The 25,321-nt window shown below is 44.3% G+C and overlaps 1 protein-coding gene across 1 annotated transcript; it reads left to right on the forward strand.

Annotated features, from left to right (window-relative positions):
* The first annotated feature begins 9,491 nt into the window (after nucleotides 1–9,491).
* On the forward strand, nucleotides 9,492–21,184 carry RHBDD2 (rhomboid domain containing 2). The gene is made up of 4 exons (XM_077482177.1): nucleotides 9,492–9,897; nucleotides 15,432–15,833; nucleotides 19,493–19,643; nucleotides 20,371–21,184. The coding sequence occupies exons 1-4, from the start codon at nucleotides 9,642–9,644 to the stop codon at nucleotides 20,666–20,668; spliced, it is 1,107 nt and encodes a 368-aa protein (XP_077338303.1). The 5' UTR covers nucleotides 9,492–9,641; the 3' UTR covers nucleotides 20,669–21,184.
* The last annotated feature ends 4,137 nt before the right edge of the window (nucleotides 21,185–25,321 follow it).

Consider the following 25,321-nt stretch of genomic DNA (forward strand, 5'->3'; position numbering starts at 1 on the left):
CACATAGATACGGGTGTGTATGATATGTGATGATTGTGCCTTAGGTGCCTAAATATGTCAGTTATGCTGCGTACACACGATCGGAAGTTTGGTCGAAAAAAGCTCTGATGGTTTTCCCGATGGAATTCTGACGGTATTTCGCTCAAGCTGCCTTGCATACACACGGTCACACGAAATTCCGACCGTCAAGAACGCGGTGATGCACAACACGTACAACGGAACTAGAAAAAGAAAGTTCAATAGCCAGTAGCCAATAGCTTCCATCTCGTAGTTGCATTTGAGCATGCGTGAGTTTTTGCACGTTGGAATTGCATACACACGATCAGAATTTCCGTTAGAAACTTTTTCCGTCGGATAAATTGAGAAGCTGCTCTCAATCTTTTGCTAGTGGAAATTCGGGCAGCAAAATTCTGATGGAGCATACACATGGTGGCATTTTCAGACGAAAAGCTCTCATCGGTCTTTTGCTGGCCGAAATTCCGACCGTGTGTACGCGGCATTAGCAGTACCACACATAGATACAGATGTGTATGATATGTGATGATTATCCCTTAGGTGCCTAAATATGTCAGTTAGCAATACAACACAAGATACAGGTGTTGGTAAAATGAATCCAAAAAGAACAAAAAGATTAGAATGGGGACTCTTACATTTTTTGAATATATAAAAGGGGCTTAAATGTCACCCAGCCAGATGCAACAATGCTTAAACTTAAAAGTCATGGAAAAGGGGGTTAAAAGGTCACTTTTGCTTTTTGGAAGCGTTCTGGTTTCAGGAAATGGCAGTTTCCCAGATGATTTATTCGTTTTTTTTAAAGCGAAGGTCCACCCTAAAATGGACCTTCCGCTCATCGGAATCCTCCCCCCCTCTGGCGCCACAATTGGCACCTTTCAGGGGGGAGGGGGTGCAGTTACCTGGATAATCCAGGTAACTGCACCCACTTCTGGGATAGCTCTCTGCGGAAAGGGGCGTAGATTACGCCCCTTTCCGCAAGTGCCCGCCCCCTTACGCAAGTGCCCCGCTGCCTGCTGGGAAACACACAGATCCCAGAGGCAGCGGGGACCGTCCTTATTGCGCAGCGCGACTCGCGCATGCGCAGTAGGGAACCGGGAAATGAAGCCAAAAGGCTCCATTTCCTGATTCCCATACCCAAGATGGCGACGGCAGCACCCGAGTGACGATCTAGAGATCGGCTTCGGGTGCCGACATCGCGGGCGCGCTGGACAGGTAAGTGTCACTATTTTAAAAGTCAGCAGCTGCAGTATTTGTAGCTGCTGGCTTTAAAAAAAAAAAAAAAACGCGGAGTCCCGGCGGACTCTCGCTTTAAGGCTGGAATCAACTCATATTTTAACCCTCTGGTCATGCCTTGGTAAAATGAAGCCAAAAAAATTGGTGTGTATGCTGTCTGATGATCAACCCCCAAGAATTGAAAAAATGTCAGTTAGCAGTATAAGAAATAAAAAAGTTTGTATGCCTTGTTATGATTATCCGCCCATTTAAATATGTCAGCAGTACAACACATAGATACAGATGTGCCTGTGTGGTGATTATGCTCCCAAGTGTTGTCTAATGTCAGTTAGCACAGGGCATGTCTGTTTTGACGGACTTCACTTGCTCAGCGGGGGATCGATCCGTTAATCCCCACTGAGCAGGCGGATGACAGGTCTGTCTCTGCTCACTGTACAGAGACGGATCGGTCAGAGCCCCGCTGCTCTCTATGGGAGATCGGGTGAAAACGGATCCACCTGTCCATTTTCATCCGATCCGCCAGAAGGATGGAAGATATGGTTTCCATCCGTCTGTATTTGGCGGATCGGATAGCAGCGGATGTCAGTGGACATGTCACAGCTGACATCCATTGCTCCATAGAGGTGAATGGAGCGTCTGATCGGGTCTGCCTGAAAAACGGACAAGCAGACCTGATCAGACAGCATGTGTGAAAGGGGCCTAAGACAGGTGTGTATGATGGATGTGTGATGATGTTTAAATATCAATTTTCAAATATGTCAGTTAGCAGTGCAAGAAATAGATATAGATGTTTGTGTGTGTGTTGATGATTATCCTTCCAAGTATTTAAAGCAGTATTAAACCTAAAAGCAAAATTTTCTCTTCTTAGATGTGATGGCTGTATTAGTTTCTTTTTGTCAGACTTTCTTTCTTATATTTTCATCTGGTGATCCAGCCAGTAAGTCTGATGTTATTCAAAAGCACAAGCACTCCAGCAGAATGTATCAATTTACATGGATGAGAGAAACCATTTAACACTGGCAGAGGTGATTAAAATGATTAGCTTTTATTTATTTATGTAAAACCTTTACCTCAAAAGCAAAAAAAATAAATAAATTTCTGTAACTGATTATAAAGAATTTAAATATGTCTGTTAGTAGTATAAGACATAGATACAGGTGTGTATGATTTGGATTATCCTTCCAAGTATTTAAAGGATAAGTTCACCTTGTAGAAAAAATAATAATAAATGCACATTTTTTTCAGGTAAAAAAATGTGCATTTATTATTTTATTCTTTTGAAGCCTGTAAAGCATTGCACCAGCAATCAGAAGATTGCTGGTGCCGTGTAGATACACTGACAGGAACAAATTAATGAACTACCACGGCGCTCCACAGTGCTGTGTTAGTTCATTGAGAAGTAAAATCAGACAACTGCAAAGGATGTCAGGGCTTGTAGTTCATTCACAGTCACACAGTGCTTTGTACACTGGTCCAAATCATTTTTTAGAAGGGGGATTATGATGTGGGGTTGTTTTTCAAGGGTTGGGCTTGGTCCCTTAGTTCCGGTGAAGGGAACTCTTCAGGTGTCAGCATACCAAGACATTTTGGACAATTTCATGCTCCCAACTTTGTGGGAACAGCTTGGGGATGACCCCTTCCTGTTCAAACATGACTCTGCACACAAGTGCATTCATAGAGACTCTATGAATAAACTCTGGATAGAATGAAATGCCTTAGGGCTTGGAGGATAGGTGGATCTGCAGAGAATGCTTCAATAAATACACTTAAAGTTATTAAAGTGGAACTTTAGTCAATACATGAAGTCCAGCTAGATCACTTCAGGCTGACCCATTTTGCAGGTATAGCTATGTAAAAAAATCAAATACTGTTTAAAATCCAGTAATACACTGCCTCACCCTGCTCTGCACATGCACAGTTGCACTCTATTTTGTAGGCACTGTGCCAAATTTATAGAAGCCGATCTGCTGACAGCCTTGAAGCAGAATTAAACCCTCCCATCCTTTACAGCCAAGGAAGCTGCTTCTGTTTGATCTGCAACTGTCATGGTGTTGCACATGTGATCAGTTATGACACCACCCACTTGATGGTTTGATAGTTTGGTTGATGACACAATCATATGTGACATTTAGTAATCCCAGCATTCCAGGAATGTCTCGGAGCCCAGTGCCAGAACGATTGCCAGCACTGTGCTCCACTAGTTCCCATGCTCAGACCCCCCCTACAGTGCAGCCAGTTTTTCCTTCTCTCCCTCCTGCTGGCTGTGCTGCAGTGGCATCTACAGTGTCCACAACCAGTGCCTCTCTCCCATTCTAATTTGTGCCCCCCTCCCCCATGTGCCTCCCCCGCCGATCACTCGCACTTTGTAAATGAACGGGAAGCCTCTCAGCACAGAGTACTTTCCATTCATTCACTGTCCGTGGCAGCTGAGGCTGCAGGAAAAAAAACGGAGAGAGGAACTGCAGTCTGCTCACATAATTTTATAATAAAAACATCTTTGCCATTCTGAAGCTTCCCTCCAACAACTTTGCATATTATTTTATATATACTGTGATTCTGTACTTGCCAAATATGCTGCAGAAATCTCCCTCCACTGAGTCTGGCTGCAATCATTGTAACTGTGGGCAACTGAAGCTGCTGCCTGTTCACTTCCTGGATTTACACAGGCACACAGAGGAACACCTCCAGCTCTGCAGCGCTCATTGGCCCTCTTATGACTCACCCCCCCTCCTTTCCTGGCAAACTCTCACAAGAGTAAGGCCCCTTTCACACGATAAGCCTGCTCAAATCTGCCTGTCCATCTTTCAGGCAGATACGTGCACTCCATCCATTGACACCTATGGGCAGGCAGATGTCAGCGGAAATGTGTCCGCTGACACCCGTCTGCTATTCGATCCACTCAAGACAGACGTATAGTGATACGGCTGCCATCCGTCTTGGTGGATCGGATGAGATCTGATGAAAACGGACATGCTGTCCGTTTTTGTCCGATCTCCCCATAGAGATCAGAGGGGCTCTGACAGGTCCCTCCTCACTCCATGAGCAGAGACGGACCTGTCATCGGCTCAGAGGTGTATTAACTCTTCCTGGCAAGACTGGGCACAGATGACAAGAAATCCTATACTGTACAATGAGCCTTAATTAACCACTTCCATACTGGGCCTATTCTGGCACTCCTCTCCTACATGTAAAAATCATATTTTTTGCTAGAAAATTACTCAGAACCCCCACATTATATATATATATATATATATATATATATATATATATATATTTAGCATACCCTAGGTAATAAAATGGCGGTCGTTGCAACTTTTTATCTTGCATGGTATTTGCGCAACAATTTTTCAAACGTGTTATTTTTTTGATTTAAAAAATAACAAAACAGTAAAGATAGCCCATTTTTTTTATATAATGTGAAAGATGAGGTTATGCCGAGTAAATAAATACCAACACATGTCACTCATGGAATGGCGCCAAACTTCGGTACTTAAAAATCTCCATAATCGACGCTTTCACATTTTTTACAGGTTACATGTTTAGAATTACAGAGAAGGTCTAGTGCTAGAATTTTTGCTCGTGCTCTAAAGCATATGGCGATACCTCACATGTGTGGTTTGAACAGCGTTTACATATGTGGGCGGGACTTGAATGTGGCGGTAGCTAACGGGGCGTTTTAAATTATTATTTTTTATTTTATTTTTTTATTTTACATTATTTTTTTATTTTTACACTTTCTTGTACATTTTTTTTTGATCACTTTTATTCCTATTACAAAGAATGTAAACATTCCTTGTAATAGGAATCGTTTGTGACAGGTCCTCTTTATGGAGAGATGCGGGGTCAGTAAGACCCCACATCTCTCCTCCAGGCTGGAAAGCATGATATTGGGAAAAAAAGCCACAATCTCATGCTTACCAGCTGTTATCGTGGCTTTGTTTACATCCACGGCCTAGATGGGATGTTATAAGTTTACGTCCGGGCCTCTGAGGGTCATAGAGATGGTCGTCATCCGGCAGTGGGCGATGGCACGGGAGAGCTTGGAGAAGTACCGGATGGCAGTGGGAGGGGGGTTGTCCCCTCCCATCACCTGTAAGCCCTTGTACACACGATCAGACATTCCGACAACCAAATCCGTCAGATTTTGACCAACGGATTTTGTCCGAAACTTGTGTTGCATACACACGGTCGGACAAAGTTGTCGGAAAATCCGATCATTCAGAACGTGATGACGTTATTTCGTTACGACGGGACTACGCTCAGGCTAGCAGCCAATAGCTTTGATCTAGGAATTTGATCTGAGCATGCAAGGCACTTTGTCCGATCGGAATTTTCTGCAAACTATCGGACAAAGTCCGATCGGATCATGTTGTCGGAAAATTTTATAGCCCAGCTCTAAAACTTTGTCGGTCGGATATTCCGACGGAAACAGTCGGATGGAGCCCACACACGGTCGGATTATCCGACAACACGGTCCGATTGGACATTTTCCGTCGGACATTCCGACCGCGTTTACAAGGGCTTAGAACAATCAAGTGGTAGAATTGCCGCTATGATAGTTCTTATGGTGCACAGAATCCCCAGCTGAAAACAAGGATATCTGAATGATGCCTGTAGCTGCAGGCATCATTCAGATATTCCCACTGAAAATCATATGACATCCTTGGGCAGGAAGTGGTTAAAAAATGTTTTTTTTGGGGTTTACATCCACTTTAAAACAACAAGGGCAGAAGATTTAATAGATGGAAAGATAAAAAAATGACTGAAGTTCTACTTGAAGAATCTCTGTCCTCAGTTCCTCTCTCAGTCTCAAAAGTGAGACAACAGACATGTTAAAAATTTAAAATAAATAAATAAAATTCAAAAAAACTAAAAAAAGGATTAAAAAATAATGTAAAAAAATATAATAAAGGGTTTGCTTAGACTTTGGTACCTGAAGAGCAATCAGCATTCAGATTGCTCTTCAGAGAGCATTTGACAGGCTGTAATAAAGCATTGTAGGCAGTTGCTGGGCACTTGAAGAGCAGCGCCATTCACTTGAATGGGTTGCGTTGGACAGGGGGTATAGGTGATGCCACTGCTGTGAAGCAAAGCATCGCGGCCGCAGCATGTGTACACCCCCCGACGCTACCTCTCAAGCTAAAGGCGGTAGAGGTCAAGGCCCGATTGTCCCCTCCCACCCATCCTAATTTAACCACACCCACTTTTCACAGTGACGCACTACACTCATGGTAGGTCACTGTCCCGCTGAAGTGTCCCTCATTCTCAACTTCAAAAGCTGGGAGGTGCAACAAGTGTCAGAGGAGCATGCTGTAATTTGGCAGGGTGTACACACATAGACACTAGGAAGGGTACATTTACCTTAGTTTGAGTAGCAAAGTAATTGAGGTCTGTGATATGATCAGGATGGATCCTGATGTTATAGTGATCAGAATTTGCGGCGATAATACATATTTTTTTCATTATTTACTTGCTTGCAAGTGCATTAAAAAGTTGGTATTCTCTACTTTATAAGGGGAGCCATGAAACAAAACCACTGAACGTGTGATAGCAGCATAGCTCCCAAATGTCCCTGTCCCTCTGTCCATCATTTTGGTCTGATCTATGTAGACGTATATAAAATGCACTTTTTATCTATTAACCACTTGCTTACTGGGCACTTAAACCCCCCTCAGTCCCAGACCAATTTTCAGCTTTCAGCGCTGATGCACTTTGAATGACAATTGCGCGGGCATACAACACTGTACCCAAATGAAATTTTTATCATTTTTTTCCCACAAATAGAGCTTTCTTTTGGTGGTATTTAATTACAGCTCGGAGTTTTATTTTTTGCTAAACAAACAAAAAAAGATGCAAAAAAAAAAAAATCATGTTTTAATAGTTTGTTATAAAATTTTGCAAACGGGTCATTTTTCTCCTTCATTGAAGTGCGCTGATTAGGCGGCACTGATGGGCTGCATTGGTGGGCACTGATGGGCTGCATTGGTGGGCACTGAAAGGCTGCATTGGTGGGCACTGATAGGCTGCACTGGTGGGCACTGATAGGCATAGTTAAGGCGGCACTAATAGGCACAGATAAGGCGGCACCGATGGGCACAGATAAGGCGGCACTGATGGGCAAAGATGGGCACAGATAAGATGGCACGGATGGGTGGCACGGATGGGTGGCACGGATCGGCACTGATAGGTACCACTGATAGATGGGACTGATGGCCACTGATAGGTGGCACTGATAGGTGGCTCTGATAGGTGGCACTGCTGGGCACTGATGGGCGGCACTGCTGGGCACTGATGGGCAGCACTGCTGGGCACTGATGGGTGGCACTGGGGTGCAGCACCTTTGAGGCAGATTGTGGGCACTGTGGGTGGCACTGCTGGGTGGCACTGTGGGCACTGCTGGGTGGCACTGTGGGCACTGCTGGGTGGCACTGATGGGGGGCACTTACTTTTTATTAGGGTGGCACTGCAGGGGGCAGGTGGGCACTGGCAGGGGGCAGGTGGGCGCTTGCATTGCTGGCCGTGATCGGAACTGATGTCCCGATCACGGCCGCCGGTGATCGGCTTTTTTTTTTCTCCTCGCGCTGTCAGCGCGAGGAGGAATACTAGCCGATTACCGGCTCCGTTATGTCACCTGATCAGCTGTCATTGGCTGACAGCTGATCACGTGATAAGGGGTCGGGATCGACCCCTTGCACGGATCGGTGGTCAGGCGAGTCTCATGGACTCGCCGATCACAGGGCGCGCGCAGGGCGCTCGTACACGGGACGACGTCAATAGACGTTGTCCCGGAAAAGGAGATCCGCGCTGTAGCCGTCAATTGACTATAGCGCAGATCTCAAGTGGTTAAAAATAGTTTCCCATCGCTAAACCTTTCTTCTGATTTGACTGCGTTTGTAAGTACCAAAAGCCAATATAAAGGAATAATAGTGATTAAAAAAAGGACTTGTGGATTTAAAGCGGGAGTCCGCCGGGAGTTCCGCCGTTTTTTTTTTTTAAAGCCAGCAGCTACAAATACTGCAGCTGCTGACTTTTAAAATAAGTACACTTACCCGCCCAGCGCGCCCGCGATGTCGGCACCCGAAGCTGATCTCTCGATCGTCTCTCGGGTGCTGCCGCCGCCATCTTGGGTATGGGAATCAGGAAGTGGAGCCTTTCGGCTTCATTTCCCGGTTCCCTACTGCGCATGCGCGAGTCGCGCTGCGCAATAAGGATGGTCCCGCTGTCTCTGGGATCCGTGTTTCCCAGCAGGCAGCGGGGGAATCTACGCCCCTTTCCGCAGATAGCTATGCCGGAAGTGGGTGCAGATACCTGTACTGTACATGTACCTGCACCCCCCTCCCACCTGAAAGGTGCCAATTGTGGCGCCGGAGGGGGGGGGATTCCAATGAGCGGAAGGTCCACTTTAGGGTGGACCTCCGCTTTAACCAATCTTGTTTTTTGTATACAATGCCCCATTAGAGGGGCGTGGTAAGGGGTGTGTCCTATGTCTGCATACTTTTGCTGATAGGTGCCCCTCATTCCCATCTCAAAAAGTTGGGAGGTATGTAGCAGGTGCTTCAAGCGGAGGTCCACCCTAAAGTGGACCTTCCGCTCATTGGAATCCTCCCCCCTTCCGGCGCCACAATTGGCACCTTTCAGGGGGGAGGGGGGTGCAGGTACCTGTACAGGTATCTGCACCCACTTCCTGGATAGCTCTTTGCGGAAAGGGGCGTAGATTACGCCCCTTTCCGAAAGTCCCCCGCTGCCTGCTGGGAAACACACAGATCCCAGAAGCAGCGGGTCCATCCTCATTGCGCAGCGCGACTCGCGCATGCGCAGTAGGGAACCGGGAAATGAAGCCGAAAAGGCTCCACTTCCTGATTCCCATACCCAAGATGGCGGCGGCAGCACCCGAGAGACAATCGAGAGATCGGCCTCGGGTGCCGACATCGCGGGCGCGCTGGACAGGTAAGTGTCACTATTTTAAAAGTCAGCAGCTGGCTTTTAAAAAAAAAAAACACACACACTCCCGCTTTCATTTCTCGTGTACATGTCTGCCTTTGCCCCTATTGTAAATGATGCTGAGCACCCATTGGTGGGTGTTGAACCTGTAGTCCTCCAGCTGTTGCGGAACTACAAGTCCCATCATACCTCTGCCTTTGGGACTGTAGCTGTCAAGCATTGCAAAGCCTCATGGGATTTGTAGTTCTTTAACAGCTGGAGGGGCATAGGTTGATCACCTAAATTAGATCTTCCATATAGTCTGCGGGTCTGGGCTTCCCATTACATTGTGGAGGAACAGGAACACGCAGGAGTGCCCGATTGATTTGTGTTTCTGCTCCTCCATCCAGCACAATGCGGATGAGCGGACGTGCAGGAAATGTTGTGTACAGGCCGGGAGGCACGTGAAACGCATGTGGAACGCGGAAGTGCCGCACAGGCATTGGGCGGATAGAAGAGCTGCGACAATGGAAGATGACCGACCGCCGAGCTCATCGTGGAGGAAAGTTATTTTGTCCTGTGTGCCAGAACTGCATCTGAGCCCGGGCTCCACTGTCACCATACTGTTGTCTTTAGCGATCTCTGGGCCGGCACTGCTGAGGAAGGTCAGGGGAGAAATCGGGGACAGTGACCTGGACCTGGAGGCCGGAGTGCTGGACACAATGGCAGGTAATGGGATCAATGATGGAGAAGTTTGGGCTCTGACCTCCCATCATATCTGCTACTTCTGATCTCCAAGACTTTCTATAACAGAAAAAGTTTGATCTCTCTAAGAGGACAAAACTTTTCAAGTTTTGCACATGATGCCCAAACTTTTTTTTTTATTTCTTCTTGAGGCATGTATCCCCTGGTGGTTTTAATATTTCCATCTATACACAATTGGGGAAATTTCCCTTAATTTCCTGTCCCAGAGATTCAGCAGGAAGTAAGAGGAATTCCACTCATAAGGACTTGTTCACATGGCCAATTATACCCGTCCACTGCCCAGGTCTGTGGCATGTACGGCCACATTGACACTGTCCACACGTGTTTGCTAAGGATGAGCTCAGGCGTGTTTGCATATTCCACATGCAGAGCCCACCAGGAAGTCGGTGCAGGCAGTGAGACATTGCCCTGATGCACGGCTGCAGAGATCGGGAAATGTCTTACTGCCTCTGATCAGCGATGCACCGACTTCCTGGCAGGCTCTGCACGTGGAGTAAGCGAACATGCCGGAGCTCATGCCTAATGTTCGCATGTAATCACATATAGAACAATTTTATACTGTGCAGTTAGGGACACGTGCACTCCTAGATGCAAACTGTCTCCTAGCGGCATGCTTTTGTCCCTATTCCTGTGCAATTACTTTTCTGCAGAAGTATACTTTTATGGGCAGTATACAGCCCTAATTGGATATGTACACAAGCCCTTGTACATTTGCCTCTGGAACAGGTGTCGCCTCGCTTCTTGTTCTGGGGACAATTTTGGATCCCCCCGCTTTCTTTTTTGGGGACCAGTATAAATGGAGCGTGAATCTCCCCATTGGAGGCCCAGACCGAGATAAAAACTCAGTAGGGGGTTTAACCATTCTCTTAGCTCCCGTTCACACCAGTGGGGCTTTAGCGTGATTTCAAAGTCGCACATTAGTGCGATTTGCTCTACCAATTTAATTGTGGCTTGCAACGTCATACAACAGATGTCTATGCAAGTCACAATAAAATCAGCAAAAGCTAGTGCAGGATCCTTTTTCAAAGTCGCAGCAATTTGAACAGTTTCATTGCCAACAATGGGGTGTGACTTGTAATGCGATTTGGAAAGCTCAAATCGCACTGGTGTGAAGAAGTGGTTGTAAACCCATTACAACCACTTTTTGCTACAGGTGAGCCTATAATAAGGCTTACCTGTAGCTACCCTGGATATCTAAAACTGCATGGTTTAGGAGATATCCCCTGTATTTGCATGTGCCAACGTCATTGGCACATGGACACTGAAGCAACGTGCAGGAGTGACATCATTGTGGCTCCGGCCAATCACAGCGCTGGAGCCCACGATACCTGGAAGTAACTCCGGTAGCAATGTCAGCCGCCGGAGCGGGGTATGAGGACAGCTGCAGGGGCTTTGATATCAGGTAAGTAATTCATGATGAGCTAGTATGCTATGCAAATCACAAAGAATCACAGTATGTATAAAATGATATGCAAAGTTGTTGGAGGAAAGCTTCAGAATGACAGATGTTTTTATTACAAATTATGTGAGCAGACTGCAATTCCTCTTTAACCACTTGCGGACTGCCCGCCGTCGTTGCACGTTGTTAGTTTGAAGAGGAATATCTTTGTTATGGCAGCAGCTAACTGGCCATAACCCTGGTATCCTCTTCTTCAGCGAGCAGTCAGCTTTCAGATAATAGTGGTCTCTGCAGCGGATTTGCAGCAAGATCACTTTTATCGAGGGCTGGAGAGGGCCCCGTGCTCCGGTTGCCCCTGCCACTTACCCGAGTTATTGGTAGAGGCGGAGACGATCGCGTCTGTTCTCTTCTGAGCCTGGACGCTGAGTGAGGGGCAGAAGGCCCCCACTTGGCTCCATAGCGTTGGAGGACAGAAACAATGTAAAACGTAATTTCCGCCCAATGCTCTTAAAGGGGATTTTTTTTTTTCTTTCATTTTTTTATATATATCTCTATATCATTTTAGTGTAAATATGAGATCTGAGGTCTTTTTGACCCCAGATCTCATATTTAAGAGGTCCTGCTTTTTTTTTTTTTTTTTTTTTTTTTTTTTTAATCCTATTTTTAGTAATGGCTAAAGTATAATAAAAAATATGTGAATAAAATTATAGTCGACCATAGCCAAAAGCATTACTCATATAAAGGCATAACAAATAGGTCAATATTAAAGCTGGTCTATATTTACATATGTAAATATAGAAATATGTGGCCACGTGTGTGTGCAATTGAGTATCATTAAATGCATCATGTGATATATCTTGACTTGGTATATATTTGCTTAAAGCGAGAGTAAACCCGCTGACTTTTTTTTTTTTTTTTTTTTCTAGACCTGTAAGGAAAAAGGCATAATGAGCTAGTATGCACCACATACTAGCTCATTATGAAATACTTGCCTTAGAACGAGGCGCCGGCATCTCACTTGGTCCACGCAGAATGAGCTGACATGTTCCCTCGGCATGTCTTCCGGGTTTTCGCGACTCCGGCACTATGAGTGGCTGGAGCCGCGATGTCGTCACTCCCGCGCATGCACGTGGGACTTTTCTTCCTGGCAGGGTCTGGCGTCTTCTGGACTTTCAGCCAAGAATCCCCAAGTGCATGCGCTGCTGAAGTCAGTGGCTCATTGCGAAGGGAATATCTCCCGAACCGTACAGGTTTAGGAGATATTCTTTTTACCTACAGGTAAGCCTTATTATAGGTCAAAGTTACAAATCTGACTATACAACCGCTTTAAACAATATGTGGTCATTTAGCTATGATTAAGCAACGATGGTGTTGTGAAACACATCAGCTGTCTTGCCTTGCTTCTGCTGTTACATGAACTTGTGCGGCTGTCCAGATTACTTTTCTTCACCATTGTCATACCAGTTACATGGGAATAACCTATCACTGTCTATGCACTTTCTTCCAAATTTTGATCACTGATACCATTGTATATATTTCTTTAGCTTACTGCTGATATCTGGGACATTGATGGGAATTTGACTGAGATCTTTAGTTACTTGAGAGATCAGCTGATTTTACACATTTTCTGCTGCATTATACATTTTATTTATTTATTTTTTGAAGGTTATCAGAGGTGTTTACATACCGCAGTTGTGATGCTGTGCTTCACATCTGCAGCCAAATCTATCGCTTCTGTTCCGATCGGCAGCCGGTAAGGCCACTGAACACAAGCCATTTAAGTAAAGCCAGCAAACCATGCAGCTGCAATGTGTTTTGTGAGGCAATTACAGGGTTAAAACTGGCATTAAGGAGGTGTGACCATTGCATCCTCACTGCCTGTCAAACACCTCTGAAAATCAATCTGAACCCAAATCACTTTTCTGAGGCATGGCGTTTTTAGATCCAAGCCTAAATTTAGCCTTACTGCCATTGAACTGTATTTGAAATTTAAATAATAATAACTCAAATATAAGAAAATGAAGACCAAAAAAAAATCACATAAAATTACTTGTTTATACCGCAACTTGTGATCAGTTGCCTCGTCCCTTTGAAATTTAGTAAGGAAAAAATTGGTGCGATTGACAGCGGGAGTGATTTGAAACGTGTAGTAGGACTGATACCATTGCCTCATGTACTCTCATGAAGGCATTTGATTGCTAATAATTTTAGTTTTGCAATTTAGATAATAACGCATACAGCCTTATTTCACAAGAGTTGCATAAAGTGTGGAACATGGCATTGAAGGTTGCAGGATTTCTGGTCAGGAAGGATGCCAAAGGAATAACAAGCTGATGGGGTTTTACAAATCCCATAATGCTTTTCTTTATGGCCACAGCAAAAATGATGCCCCATCAAGTTCGGCAGGCTGTGCCGCCACCAAATGTTAAGTGAATAGGGCTGTGCTATAACCGCAAACCAAATGCTAGCTGTGCAGGTAATGGCCCAGTATTTACATTCAAAATACCCCTTCGGGTGTCAAAAATACAGACATGCAGGAGGTGGAAGTAGGTAGTCACTTTCTTACTAGTATTAATGTGTTTGTAAACCCAACACTTCATATTCATGATATGTGCTTGCTGTACCAAGTACTTGTATGAGAAAGTCTCCTGTCCCTCTGCTTTTCTATTAAAAACTGACCACACTAAGGGCATTTTCACACTGAGCTGCCCCGAGTGTCGGCGGTAAAGTGACGCTATTTTTAGTAAAGTTTTTCCATTGTTTTAGCGGCACTTTTCGGCCGCTAGCAGGGGTTAAAAGCTCCTCGCTAGCAGCTGAAAAAGGGTTAAAAGGAACAAGGCGTTCCCCTGCAAGTGCCGTGACATTGGGGCGACGTCATGGCCTCATACCAGGAGAGAGGATCCTGTCATTTGACTATAAGAGAGCTAGTTAAAGCGGGAGTCCGCCGGGACTCCGCGTTTTTAAATTTTTTATTTTTTTTTGTTTAAAAGCCAGCAGCTACAAATACTGCAGCTGCTGACTTTTAAAATAGTGACACTTACCTGTCCAGCGCGCCCGCGATGTCGGCAACCGAAGCCGATCTCTCGATCGTCTCTCGGGTGCTGCCGCCGCCATCTTGGGTATGGGAATCAGGAAGTGGAGCCTTTCGGCTTCATTTCCTGGTTCCCTACTGCGCATACGCGAGTCGCGCTGCGCAATAAGGATGGACCCGCTGCCTCTGGGATCTGTGTGTTTCCCAGCAGGCAGCGGGGGACTTTCGGAAAGGGGAGTAATCTACGCCCCTTTCCGCAGAGAGCTATCCTGGAAGTGGGTGCAGATACCTGTACTGTACAGGTACCTGCACCCCCCTCCCCCCTGAAAGGTGCCAATTGTGGCGCCGGAGGGGGGGAGGGTTCCGATGAGCGGAAGGTCAACTTTAGGGTGGAACTCCGCTTTAAAGAGGGAGTCCACCAAAAAAAAAAAATATTAAAAGCCAGCAGCTACAAACACTGCAGCTGCTGACTTTTAATAAATGGACACTTGCCTTTCCTGGAGTCCAGTGATGTCAGCTGCCAGTGCCATTCTCGGTGAGGGAACCAGGAAGTTAAGCTTTGCGGCTTCACTTCCCGGTTCCCTACTGCTCATGAGCGAGTTGCGCAATGCGAAGTGTCTCAGAGACATCCCGGACCCGTATGTGCCCCAGCAGACAGCGTGGCGGGACAGGAAGAGGCGTAGGAGCCGTAGGAGTCTGTGCCCGGAAGTGGGTGCAAATACCTGTTGGTATCTGCACCACCCTCCGCCCTGAAAGGTGTCGAATGTGACACCGGAGGTTCAATTTTTGTGTGATCCTCCGCTTTAAAGAATATATAAACTCTCACCTTGTAAAACAACCCAATCAGTTTAAAATCAAGATAAAAGGCAAAATATTTATGTATAGCTTTAAAAACAAAATGCTTTTTGTGAAAACTGGCAAAGAACGGGTCTGGATCCCTGGGGTGGTATGACTGGGACCTTTATTTTTGTAATGTCCAAAGCAAGGACATTTGGCATTTGTAAGCACTTGTCTTTTTAGTACATTATGTTATATGTTGTCTGTTTGATCTTCACTTTGTGTTTCCAGGTTACAGGCTGATCACATACATTTATTTCAATGAGGATCTACCTACCATGGTTTGCAGTATCCTACTCATTTGGTATTTTGGTGGAGGATTTGAGGAGAACGTTGGTACAGTGAAGTTTTTCTTCCTTACACCCCTGTTTGCTGTGTGTTCCGGAGTTCTGTATCTGGCTGTCATTGCCACAGGCTTCAACCCTCAATCCGATGTAAGCGTTCAAGGATTTACAGCAGTGGCTTTTTCCATGACCTGCGTCTTCACCATGCGCACTAGTCTACGACGTCTTATATTCTTTGGATTTTTGGTGCCAATAAAAATTATGCCAGTGTTGTTCCTGATCCTTGCCCTCTTGTTCCCTCATGCCCCGGTCCTCAGCAATGTGTGCAGCATTCTGATTGGTGCTATGTGTATCCTTTTCATATTTAATATACATTTCCTTCACAGAGACTCAGTAGGATACTTTTGCTTGTCACCTATTTCTCTGGTTGTCTAATACTTGGTTCCACCAAAATGATAACCGGTTTGGGTTACTTTCACATTTTAATTTTGGCAAAAACTGAGATTAAACTCCGAAAATGCATACTGGGGCACTGCTTGTATACACAGATTTCTGCATTTCATCTAGGCCTAGCTTTAGCCCACTGAGTCACACCAATGCCAAAAGTGGATAAAAGCAGAGAAAAACTTACTTTATTAACCACTTCAAGACCAAAAAAAAATATTAAATATATGTGTATATGTATGTATGTGTGTATGTGTATATGTATGTATGTATGTGTGTGTGTGTGTGTGTGTATATATATATATATATATATATATATATATATATATATATATATATATATATATATATATATATATATATATAGCTGCAACTGTCATCCATAACCCAGTATTGTGGTTTTTTATTTTATTTTTTTTCAGCCCTGTAATTCTATTTCTGATAAATGTGTTTTTTGCGTCAAACCTCACTCTGACAAAAAACAAAAAAAACAAAAACAAAAAAAAAAACATATAACAAAAACGGGTAGACTCGGTGGACCACTCAGTCTTTTTTTCTGCCATCCCACTTTTCTATGTTTCTAATCTAAGCAGTCTGATCTCCGGTGCTTCTCTGGCTTACCGTTCTCACCGGCGAGTCTGGGAAACAATCCAGCTGTTAATGTGGTTGACCATAGAGATGAAGGGAAACCAGATCGTCTCTCTTCACCTCTTTGATCTAGAACAGGGATATGCAATCAGCAGACCTCCAGCTGTTGCAAAACTACAAGTGCTGTCAGAGTCTTGCTATGCCTCATGGGACTTGTAGTTTTGCAACAGCTGTAGGTCCGCTAATTGCATATCCCTGGTCAGAAGCAATGTCTTGACGTCACTTCTGGTGTAGGGCAGATGTAAACATGTTTTCTTTTTGGAAAGCATCATATTAATGGGGTGTTTTTTTTTTTTTTTTTTTGTTTTGTTTTTATCTGATGCTTTCAAGGGTAGAGGAGAGATCTGGGGTCTTAAAGACCCCAGGTGTCTTCATAAAGAAGACCTGTCATGCTTTATTGCTATCAAAATAAACCGGCTTTACTTTGTTTCTAGAGGGAGTGTTTTTCCGTAGAAACTACTGTATTTACTTTTACCCCAAGGGTCATATAGTTAAACTACTGTAGATACAAGTGTTTAAAGTGGATATCCACCCTAACACTAGAATCTCTAAATCTATAGGCATCCACATTCTAAGATTTAATCTATATAGAAGAAAGTCTGAGCTGTCCGCGGTGGCTTCACTAAGTAGGGGGGTGCAGAGGAGGCAACTGACAACAGAAGCCCCATAGTAACTCTATGGGTGACGTCACTTCCCATTCATTTTCCAACCATTGTCGACTGTGTCCTCTGCAGAGCTTCCGCCGCTGGAGACCAAAGCAGTTTCAAAATGGTATGTATACTGATATATATATATATATAATTTTTTTTTAACTTTATAGGACTAGATAGGTTAGTCTTATGCCACGTACACACGATTGGAATTTTTGGTCGGAAAAAGCCCTGATGGTTTTCCCAATGTCAAGAACATGGTGATATACAACACGTACGAGGGGACTAGAAAAAGGAAGTTCTATACCCAGTAGCCAATGGCATCCATCTCGTAGTTGAATCTGAGCATGCGTGAGTTTTTGCGTGTCGGAATTGCATACACACGATAGGAAGTTTTTGCATCGGAAAAAATTGAGAACATGCCATCAAATTTTTGCTGGCAAGATTCGGCCAGCTAAATTCCGATGGAGCATACACATGGTCGCATTTTCCGATGAAAAGCTCTCATCGGTCTTTTGCTGGCTGAAATTCCGATTGTGCGTACACGGCATTAGAATGTGGATTTCTATAGATTTAGAAATTTTAGTGTTAGGTTGGACTTCTACTTTAAAATTAGCATTATCTTTGACAGTGCAGGATGGAGCCACAGTTTATCATTGAAGCAAAATTAATTTTTAATATTCAAAGCAAACGCACTCATTTGAGCAAGAAGACAAAAACGAAAGCAAGGCAAAAGAGAAATCACTTTGATCATCCCCCTAACATTTCTAGCCACAGCCATCTTGAATAAGGGCAGATATTCATGCAGCATTTACTTTCTGAAATCCATCTGCCCTTAGCTCAGTCATGCAGGCAGGAGAGTGTGCTTAGTCGCTCCTGCCTTCCTCCAGATGACAGAAAAAAAAATGCCCATAAAGGCTTCTGGGATGTATGACCTCATTTTGGCCTAGGCCAGAAACCAGGAAGCAACTGGAAAAAAAAGGTTAAAACCAGAAAATATAATCTATCTTTCCTATCTTTTTACTAATGGTAGCAGGATAAGGAATAAAAATTGTTAATGTTAAATGAGAGAGTGACATTCTACTTTAATTGGCAGCTCTATAAGTACACCCACTCTACATAGAAAGGAGGTCGGATGCAGTTTTAGAATTGGCTGTAAAAACCTTTAGGAGAGTCTGCAGTGCGTGCTGAATGCATGTGAACTTCTGCTTTATTCACCTGTCTGCACAACTCTTAGGCCCCATTCACACCTGAGCGTAGCGGTTTCAGGCAGAAAGTCACGCACATTTTTTACACTTTTAAGTGTTTTGCCATGGTTTTTTTTACAACGTTTTGCTGTGATTTTGTGCAGGTCAAAAGGTCACCAATGTAAAAAGCAGAAAAATGCCCAAATCAGCTTAAAAAAAAAAAAAAGTTCCAGAACTTGTTTGAGCTTCATGCGTTTTGGAGCTGCTGGCTTCAGGTGTTTTGGAGAGTGGAGATGTGAACCATCTCCATAGAGGATCCCTTTTTTTTTTTTTTTTTTCCCTCCAGCGTTTTGTAGCTTCAGGCTTCAAGCTACAAAAAGCTCAGATGTGAATGGGGCCTTAAAGGGCAGCTCTAGGCAAAACTTTTTTTTATTTTTTTGTCTGTGTCTCTGTTGGGGAAATTCATCCCTTTTATTTCTACTGGTGACCATTTCCACCGAGAGAATGTGACAGGAAATCCAAAAATGTAGTCCCTAGAACAAGAGGCAAGTGTTATACAGTGTTCAGTGCGATTAAAACTGCACTAAATGCTGTGTAAATGTGACTGGCAGTGAATGGGTTAACCACTAGGGGGAGCTGCAGCCGTTAAGTGTGTCCTAGGGAGTGATTCTAACTGTGGGGATATGGGCCACCCGTGACATGACACTGATCACCGCTCCCGATCACGGGGAGCAGTGATCATTGACACTGTCACTAGGCAGAACGGGGAAATGCTCGTTTACATCAGCATTTCCCCTTTCTTCCTCATGTGAGACAATCGCAGGTAGGCCCAAGGACATAGAGTCCACAGGACCTGCGATCACACTCGTGGCAGGGCTGCACGCGCGCCGCCGACGGCGCGCATGTGACCACACAGCAACAAATTTAAAGGCACATACCTGTACGCCAGTTTGCCTGTCCCTGCCATTCTGCCGACATAAATGTTTGTACAGCAATTAAGCTGTTAACTTGTGTACAAAAAAAAAAAAAAAAGACAGACAACGAGATGGTTACACTGCTGGACTTTAACTTAAACACAGATGGTCTGGGTGGTTGCTTTTTCTTGGATCCCTCCGAATCATTGCTGTCTCGAATAGACCAAATGTTACCATTTAGGGTGCTGAAGAACATTCCGCTTTGGAGATATATTCCTGCAACTTTGGCTGAGCGAAGTGCTTCTCAGAACAAAAAGTAAGTGAGCTTTGTTGTACTACTTTGCTGCTTATTAAGACATACACCATATAATTCTTTGATACTAATGGGTGGTATTGTATTAAAGGATAAGTACACATTTGTAAAAAAAAAATTATAAATACACATCTTATTGCAGGTAAAAAACTTGCAATTTTTTTTTTTTTTTTTTTTTTTTTTTTTAACTAAGAGCCTGCAAAGCATTGCACCTATGATCTCCTGATTGGCTCACTGGCTGTGATTGACAGCAGCGGGAGCCGTTGGCCTCAGCCAATGTGTAATAAGAGTCGTCCCCCCCCCCCAAGAGCTAAGGCACATCGCTGGATTTAGATGGGGCTCAGCTAAAGTATTGGGAGGGGGGGGGGGGGGGAGAGCTGCTGCACATAGAAAGTGTGTGTTTTTTTTTTTTTGGTTTTTGTTTTTTACCTTCATGCATAGAATTCATGAAGGTAAAAAAACTTTGAGCCTTTAAAACCACTTTATTTATGCCAGCTTTCTAACTTTTCTCCCAGGACAGATTTACATTAAACAGTGTTGGTAATTAGAAAGTTGCTTAACAAAGTTAGTGAGATTGCACATTGATTCATTTTTTTTTTTTTTTTGTAATAATTTTATTTCATTTTGGGTTTTATTAGAAACTAGCAGAATCCAGAACTACATGTTTTGTTGAAATGCAAATGTTTCATACTTTTGATATAATTTTTATTTTATTATTTTTTCCCTCTAGGTTAAACCCACCACCTGGGTCTTATCCCACTCAGCAATATTACACTCCACCAGAAGGTCTCCAAGAAATGTACTCTCCATACCACCATGCTAAGGTGCCAGGAACATGGCCTCCTACTGGAGTTTTCAGCTACCCATCTACAACTGCTTCTGGAGCTTATCATCAAAATCACGATTGTTCAGGACACTCCCACAGTCATTCAGATAATGCAGCTTTAGTTGGATTTGGATCAACGACCCAGGAGGATGCAGAAGTTTCTACTTCTCAGACTGAATTACTGCAAGTAGAGACTAGGTGACACAGTGGTGCTAGAATTTGAGCACTGTTTGCTTGATGGCTAAAAAAACTGGTAGCCATCATATGTAGCATCTGTACTTTATAAATTTGCCGAAAAATGGTAGTGCCATTTTTTTTTTTTTTTGTGTTTTTTCGCATTCATATTTAATTGAGGTGCCTGGTGAGGGCTGTGGTGGGCTATATTCATTTCATAAAGTTGAATATGACCTGGTATCATCTGTGCAACAAATTGCTTTCCTATTACATTCATAGATCTTGGTTGGGCTCCCTCTGGTCAACACCTTAAGTTCCAGAGGCGGGGAATTTCATAGAGACTCAAAGGGGTAACATTTTTCTAAATTGGCCATAATTATTGCAATCAGCTTACAGTGCACGGTGTACTTACTGAGCCACATAATGATGCCATATCAGAGGGTTTCTTCTTCTTCTTTTAATTTTTTTATTTTGTTTTATGCCTTTTTGTTATTAAACAGAACTATTTTTTTATAAAAAAACAATAAATGTTTTATTGCTGTTTCTTTTGTGTTAGAGTACTATTGATTTCCCCTTTGGTCATGAAATGCAGGATATGTTTTCTCTTATTTATATTATAATTTATACAGCGGGTAAAATAAGTATTGAACGTGTCACCATTTTTCTAGGTAAATACATTTCTAAAGGTGCTATTGACACAATTTTCGCTACATGTCGGTGACAACCCATTCATTCCATACATGCAAAGAAACCAAAACAAACAAGTTCAGAAATTAAGTTATATGTAATAAAATGGAATGACACAGGGAAAAAGTATTGAACACATGAAGAAAAAAAGAGGTGCAAAAAGGCATGGAAAGCCAAGACACCAGCTGACATCCATCAGTAATTAAAAAGCAATCCTGCCCCTTGTCAGTGCAAAATAATATCAGCTGGTGCAGTCTCTAATGATGACCTATAAATAAAGGTGTCTCATTACCATGGTGTCACACAAGAAACATCTCATGATTGGTAAAAGCCAAGAGCTCTCTCAAGACCTTTGGTTACAGAAGAATTTCCAAACTTCTGAATGTTCTAGTGAGCACTGTTGGGGCCATAATCCTGAAGTGGAAAGAACATCATTTCATCACAAACCGGCCATGACCAGGTGCTCCTCACAAGTTTTCTGACAGAGGCGTGAAAAAGAATTCTCAGAAGGGTTGTCCGAGAGCCAAGGAACACTTGTGAAAAGCTTCAGAAAGACCTGGAATTAGCAGGTACAATTGTTTCAATGAAACAGTAATGCACTCAACCACCATGGCCTGTATGCATGCTCACAACACAAGACTCAATTTCTGAAGAAAAAGCATGTTGAAGCTCAATTAAAATTTGTGGCACAACATTTAGACAAGCCTGTGAAATATTGGGAGAGTATAATCTGGTCAGATGAGACCAAAATTGAACTCTTTGGATGCCATATGGGACTGGCAAAAGCGGTCCCCGGTCTTCTCCATTTAAAAAAAAAAAAATGTCACCCCCCCCCCATACAATTTTGCCTCCAAGAAACTCTCCTTACTAGTACCAAGGTGAGAGCCCTCAAGCGGATGTGGTTGGCTCAGTCCTACCACGCCACCCACACAAACTACTCCCGGAGTTCTCTATTCTACTGGCCAAATCCCTCTCCGCAGAAAGTTTACAAGTTAAAATGGGCCCCAATGTGAGATTTATTATACTCCCTGTACAAATTTGCCTCTGTGACATTCACCTTTGTGACCATTTATATCCCTCCCCCTTTTTCAGTGCAGGTATTGTCCAAATTATCACTCGTGCTATTATCAGGAAACTGTCGGCCACCTTCATGTCTGTTGCATTTTGGGAGTACAGGTTGCTGTAGTAGTTGCTGACCACTTGCATCACAGCCTCCTTCCCCTTCTGGAGTGTTCCGGTCTCATCACACAGCTCTGACAAGGGTGTGTGTCCTGAGTGCAGTTTCCTGAAAAAAGAAATAATTAAATTTCTCACCTTTCTCAAGATTCTCCACCTTGGCATGGAAGACAATGTGCCTGGATTCTTCCTTGAAGTGCCCTTTCAGGCTCTTTTTGGTGTCCTCCAGGTCCTGCATAACATCTCAGCCGCAGTGGTGAAGGTCCTGCAGGGACTGCACCTGACGTTGCAGTCTCCTGAGTTCCTTCTTCCTGGCACACAATTTCTGGCATCCCCTTGGCTGAAATCAGGATCAATCGGGTCGGCACCATGAATAGTTCATGGAACCTTTCACTATGGATCCCACCGCGTCCAGCATGGAAGCCTCCTGAGATAATCTCCCTGAGCAGCCTAGAAGTGGCATCAAGTTTTGCGTACATGATGGAGCTGCGCCCATCCTCCTTGATCGGACAGTTAAAATCACTACTGTTCTGGTGGTGACGAGTTGGGTCCGCAGAGTCTGGATAAGTTCCAGCCGAACATAATTATCTAGGGGGGGGGGGGGGGGGGTGCGGCGCGTACATGTTGAGTCTAACTGGCTCTCCCACCCACGAGCCGTCTATGACCAAAAGGTGGCAACAGACTAGCTCATGGATAGAGTCAACCGTGAAGTGCCCACCCCTGACAAGAATCTCTACCCCTGCGGATTTACAGTTACCACCTCTAAGGATCCACTGGGAGGACAGATGAGTGTACCTCCTAAAGGGAGGGAGAGCGCACTCCTGAAGCATATAGACATCACTCTGCTGAGTAAAAAGAAAGGTCAGCACTGCTTGCCTTCTAGTAAATCCTCACATTAATGGAAAAGATGGAGATTTCAACAATAATGAAAAAGGGTATGAGGTCTAGTCAGCAAAGGGCTGAACTAACCTCCCTGGAGGGGAGGGGGGGGTGACTCTTCCATTGCATCCGCTGCCTTTTCTGAGTCAGACCCAGCTCCTCAAGGACAGCATCCATCATCTGGTTGAGGGTGAGGTCGGGGTCAGCCATCATCTCCTCTTCCAGGTCCTCCTCCTCCTCCAGGTCCTCCACTACTGGCTCTGGTCCATCGCTCTCACGCTGGACCCCGTTGTGCCGTTTGGAGGCGGCGGGTTCCTCTGCTGTTTGGTCTTTCTGGTTTCCGTTCCGGGCTACCTGTTGGGCCACTGGTGGGGTTGGGAAGGGGGAGGGTGGGGAAGTCCACGAGGGAGGACAGGTTCGGGGGGGGGGGGCAGGAGGAACCTCTTGCTGTATGCATCTGCTCCTCCCCCTTAAGGGTCTCCACATTGCTACCCTACCATAGAGGAATGAATCTCGCTGTACGAGGATTATACCCTGGTATGCCTGGCATGAGTCACTTCATGCTCTGCTTTCCGAAATTACCACGTTTGGCGACTACTCTGGCTTCTGGATGAATTGGGATAAGTCCAATATTTTTTATTTTGGATCCCGCTGCGATCTCTCAGATTCACCCGGACTCCAGATTGCAGGTTGTGGCCTCCTTTTAGGCATCTCGGAGTTGTGGTACAGATACCTCTATCTTCCTACATTGCTAATAACCTAGGTCCCTTATTAACTTGGCTACAAGAACAAACCAAGCAATGAATGGATTTTCCTCTAGATCTCATGGGCAGGGCCAACACCCTTGCAATAACTTGGGTAGATATATCATTTCATACTCTGACTAGCTCCCCTTGCAAAATCCCTAAATCCATTTTTAAGCATATAGATGTGATCTGCACGGCGTTCTTATGGAATGGCCGACCCCCAACCCCCCCCCGGGTGGCACTTGAAACGCTAAGGTTGCAGACACATCTGGCAGGTTTAGCGTTTCCTAACATTTATCTCTATTATCTAGCATCTCAATTGATCCATATTCATGATTGGCTGCAGCTAATTAATGCACTACTACTGAGGGAGCCATTGCCTCTTCACTAGAGACCCTCCATAACATTATCTATAAAGGCCAGGTTCCAGCTCGTCCCGGCACATCCATATTAGCTACTTCTCTCTCGTTATTCCGCTCAGTTGTTTCGAAGATATCCAAATAATCTTGGTCGACCTCTCCCAATAACCCCCTCTGTGGTTCATTCCCAATCCGAAGGAACTGTACTCCCTACCTGATCCCAATTGCTGGTACTCTAAGGGGTTAAATACCTATGTCATTTATATGATGCACAAGGTTTTAAATCTTTCTATCAACTACGCATTGACTTTGACTTACCACGCTCCTACCTGTTCTACTAATATCAGCTCCATCATGCTGTTCGAGCCCAGTTTGGCTCATTATACAACCTTATAACTATACCCCCATTGGAGAAACTACTAAGACATGAAATGGACCTCTATGGACATTTCCCTCATGGATGATGACTGGTCGGAATTTAGTGATACATACAAGACCTCAGTTATCTTATCCAGGGACTGAATTGTACACATCCAAATCTTTCACAACTCCCAACTTACTCCAGCTAGGTTACTTAAAATGGGGCTAACCCCCTCGGCTGAGTGCTTCCAAGGCTGTGGCCAAAGCACTGATTTCCTACACTGTTTCTGGTCCTGTCCAGTGGTTCAAGACTTCTGGGCAGAGGTTGGTTCTTTCATTTCCTCAGCGATAGGTCTTCCAAACATTGTCCATCCCAAGAACTGGCTTCTAGGCATCTTTGCTGACTTACACATACTGTCCCATGCTAAGAGACTTCTCCGTAGTCTGTTAAAAAGTCTATCTTGCTGTCTTAGA

The sequence above is a fragment of the Lithobates pipiens genome, unplaced genomic scaffold (genome assembly GCF_037356315.1).
Source record: "Lithobates pipiens isolate NorthernLeopardFrog02 unplaced genomic scaffold, aLitPip1_a1.2 Scaffold_16, whole genome shotgun sequence".
NCBI lineage: Eukaryota > Metazoa > Chordata > Amphibia > Anura > Ranidae > Lithobates > Lithobates pipiens.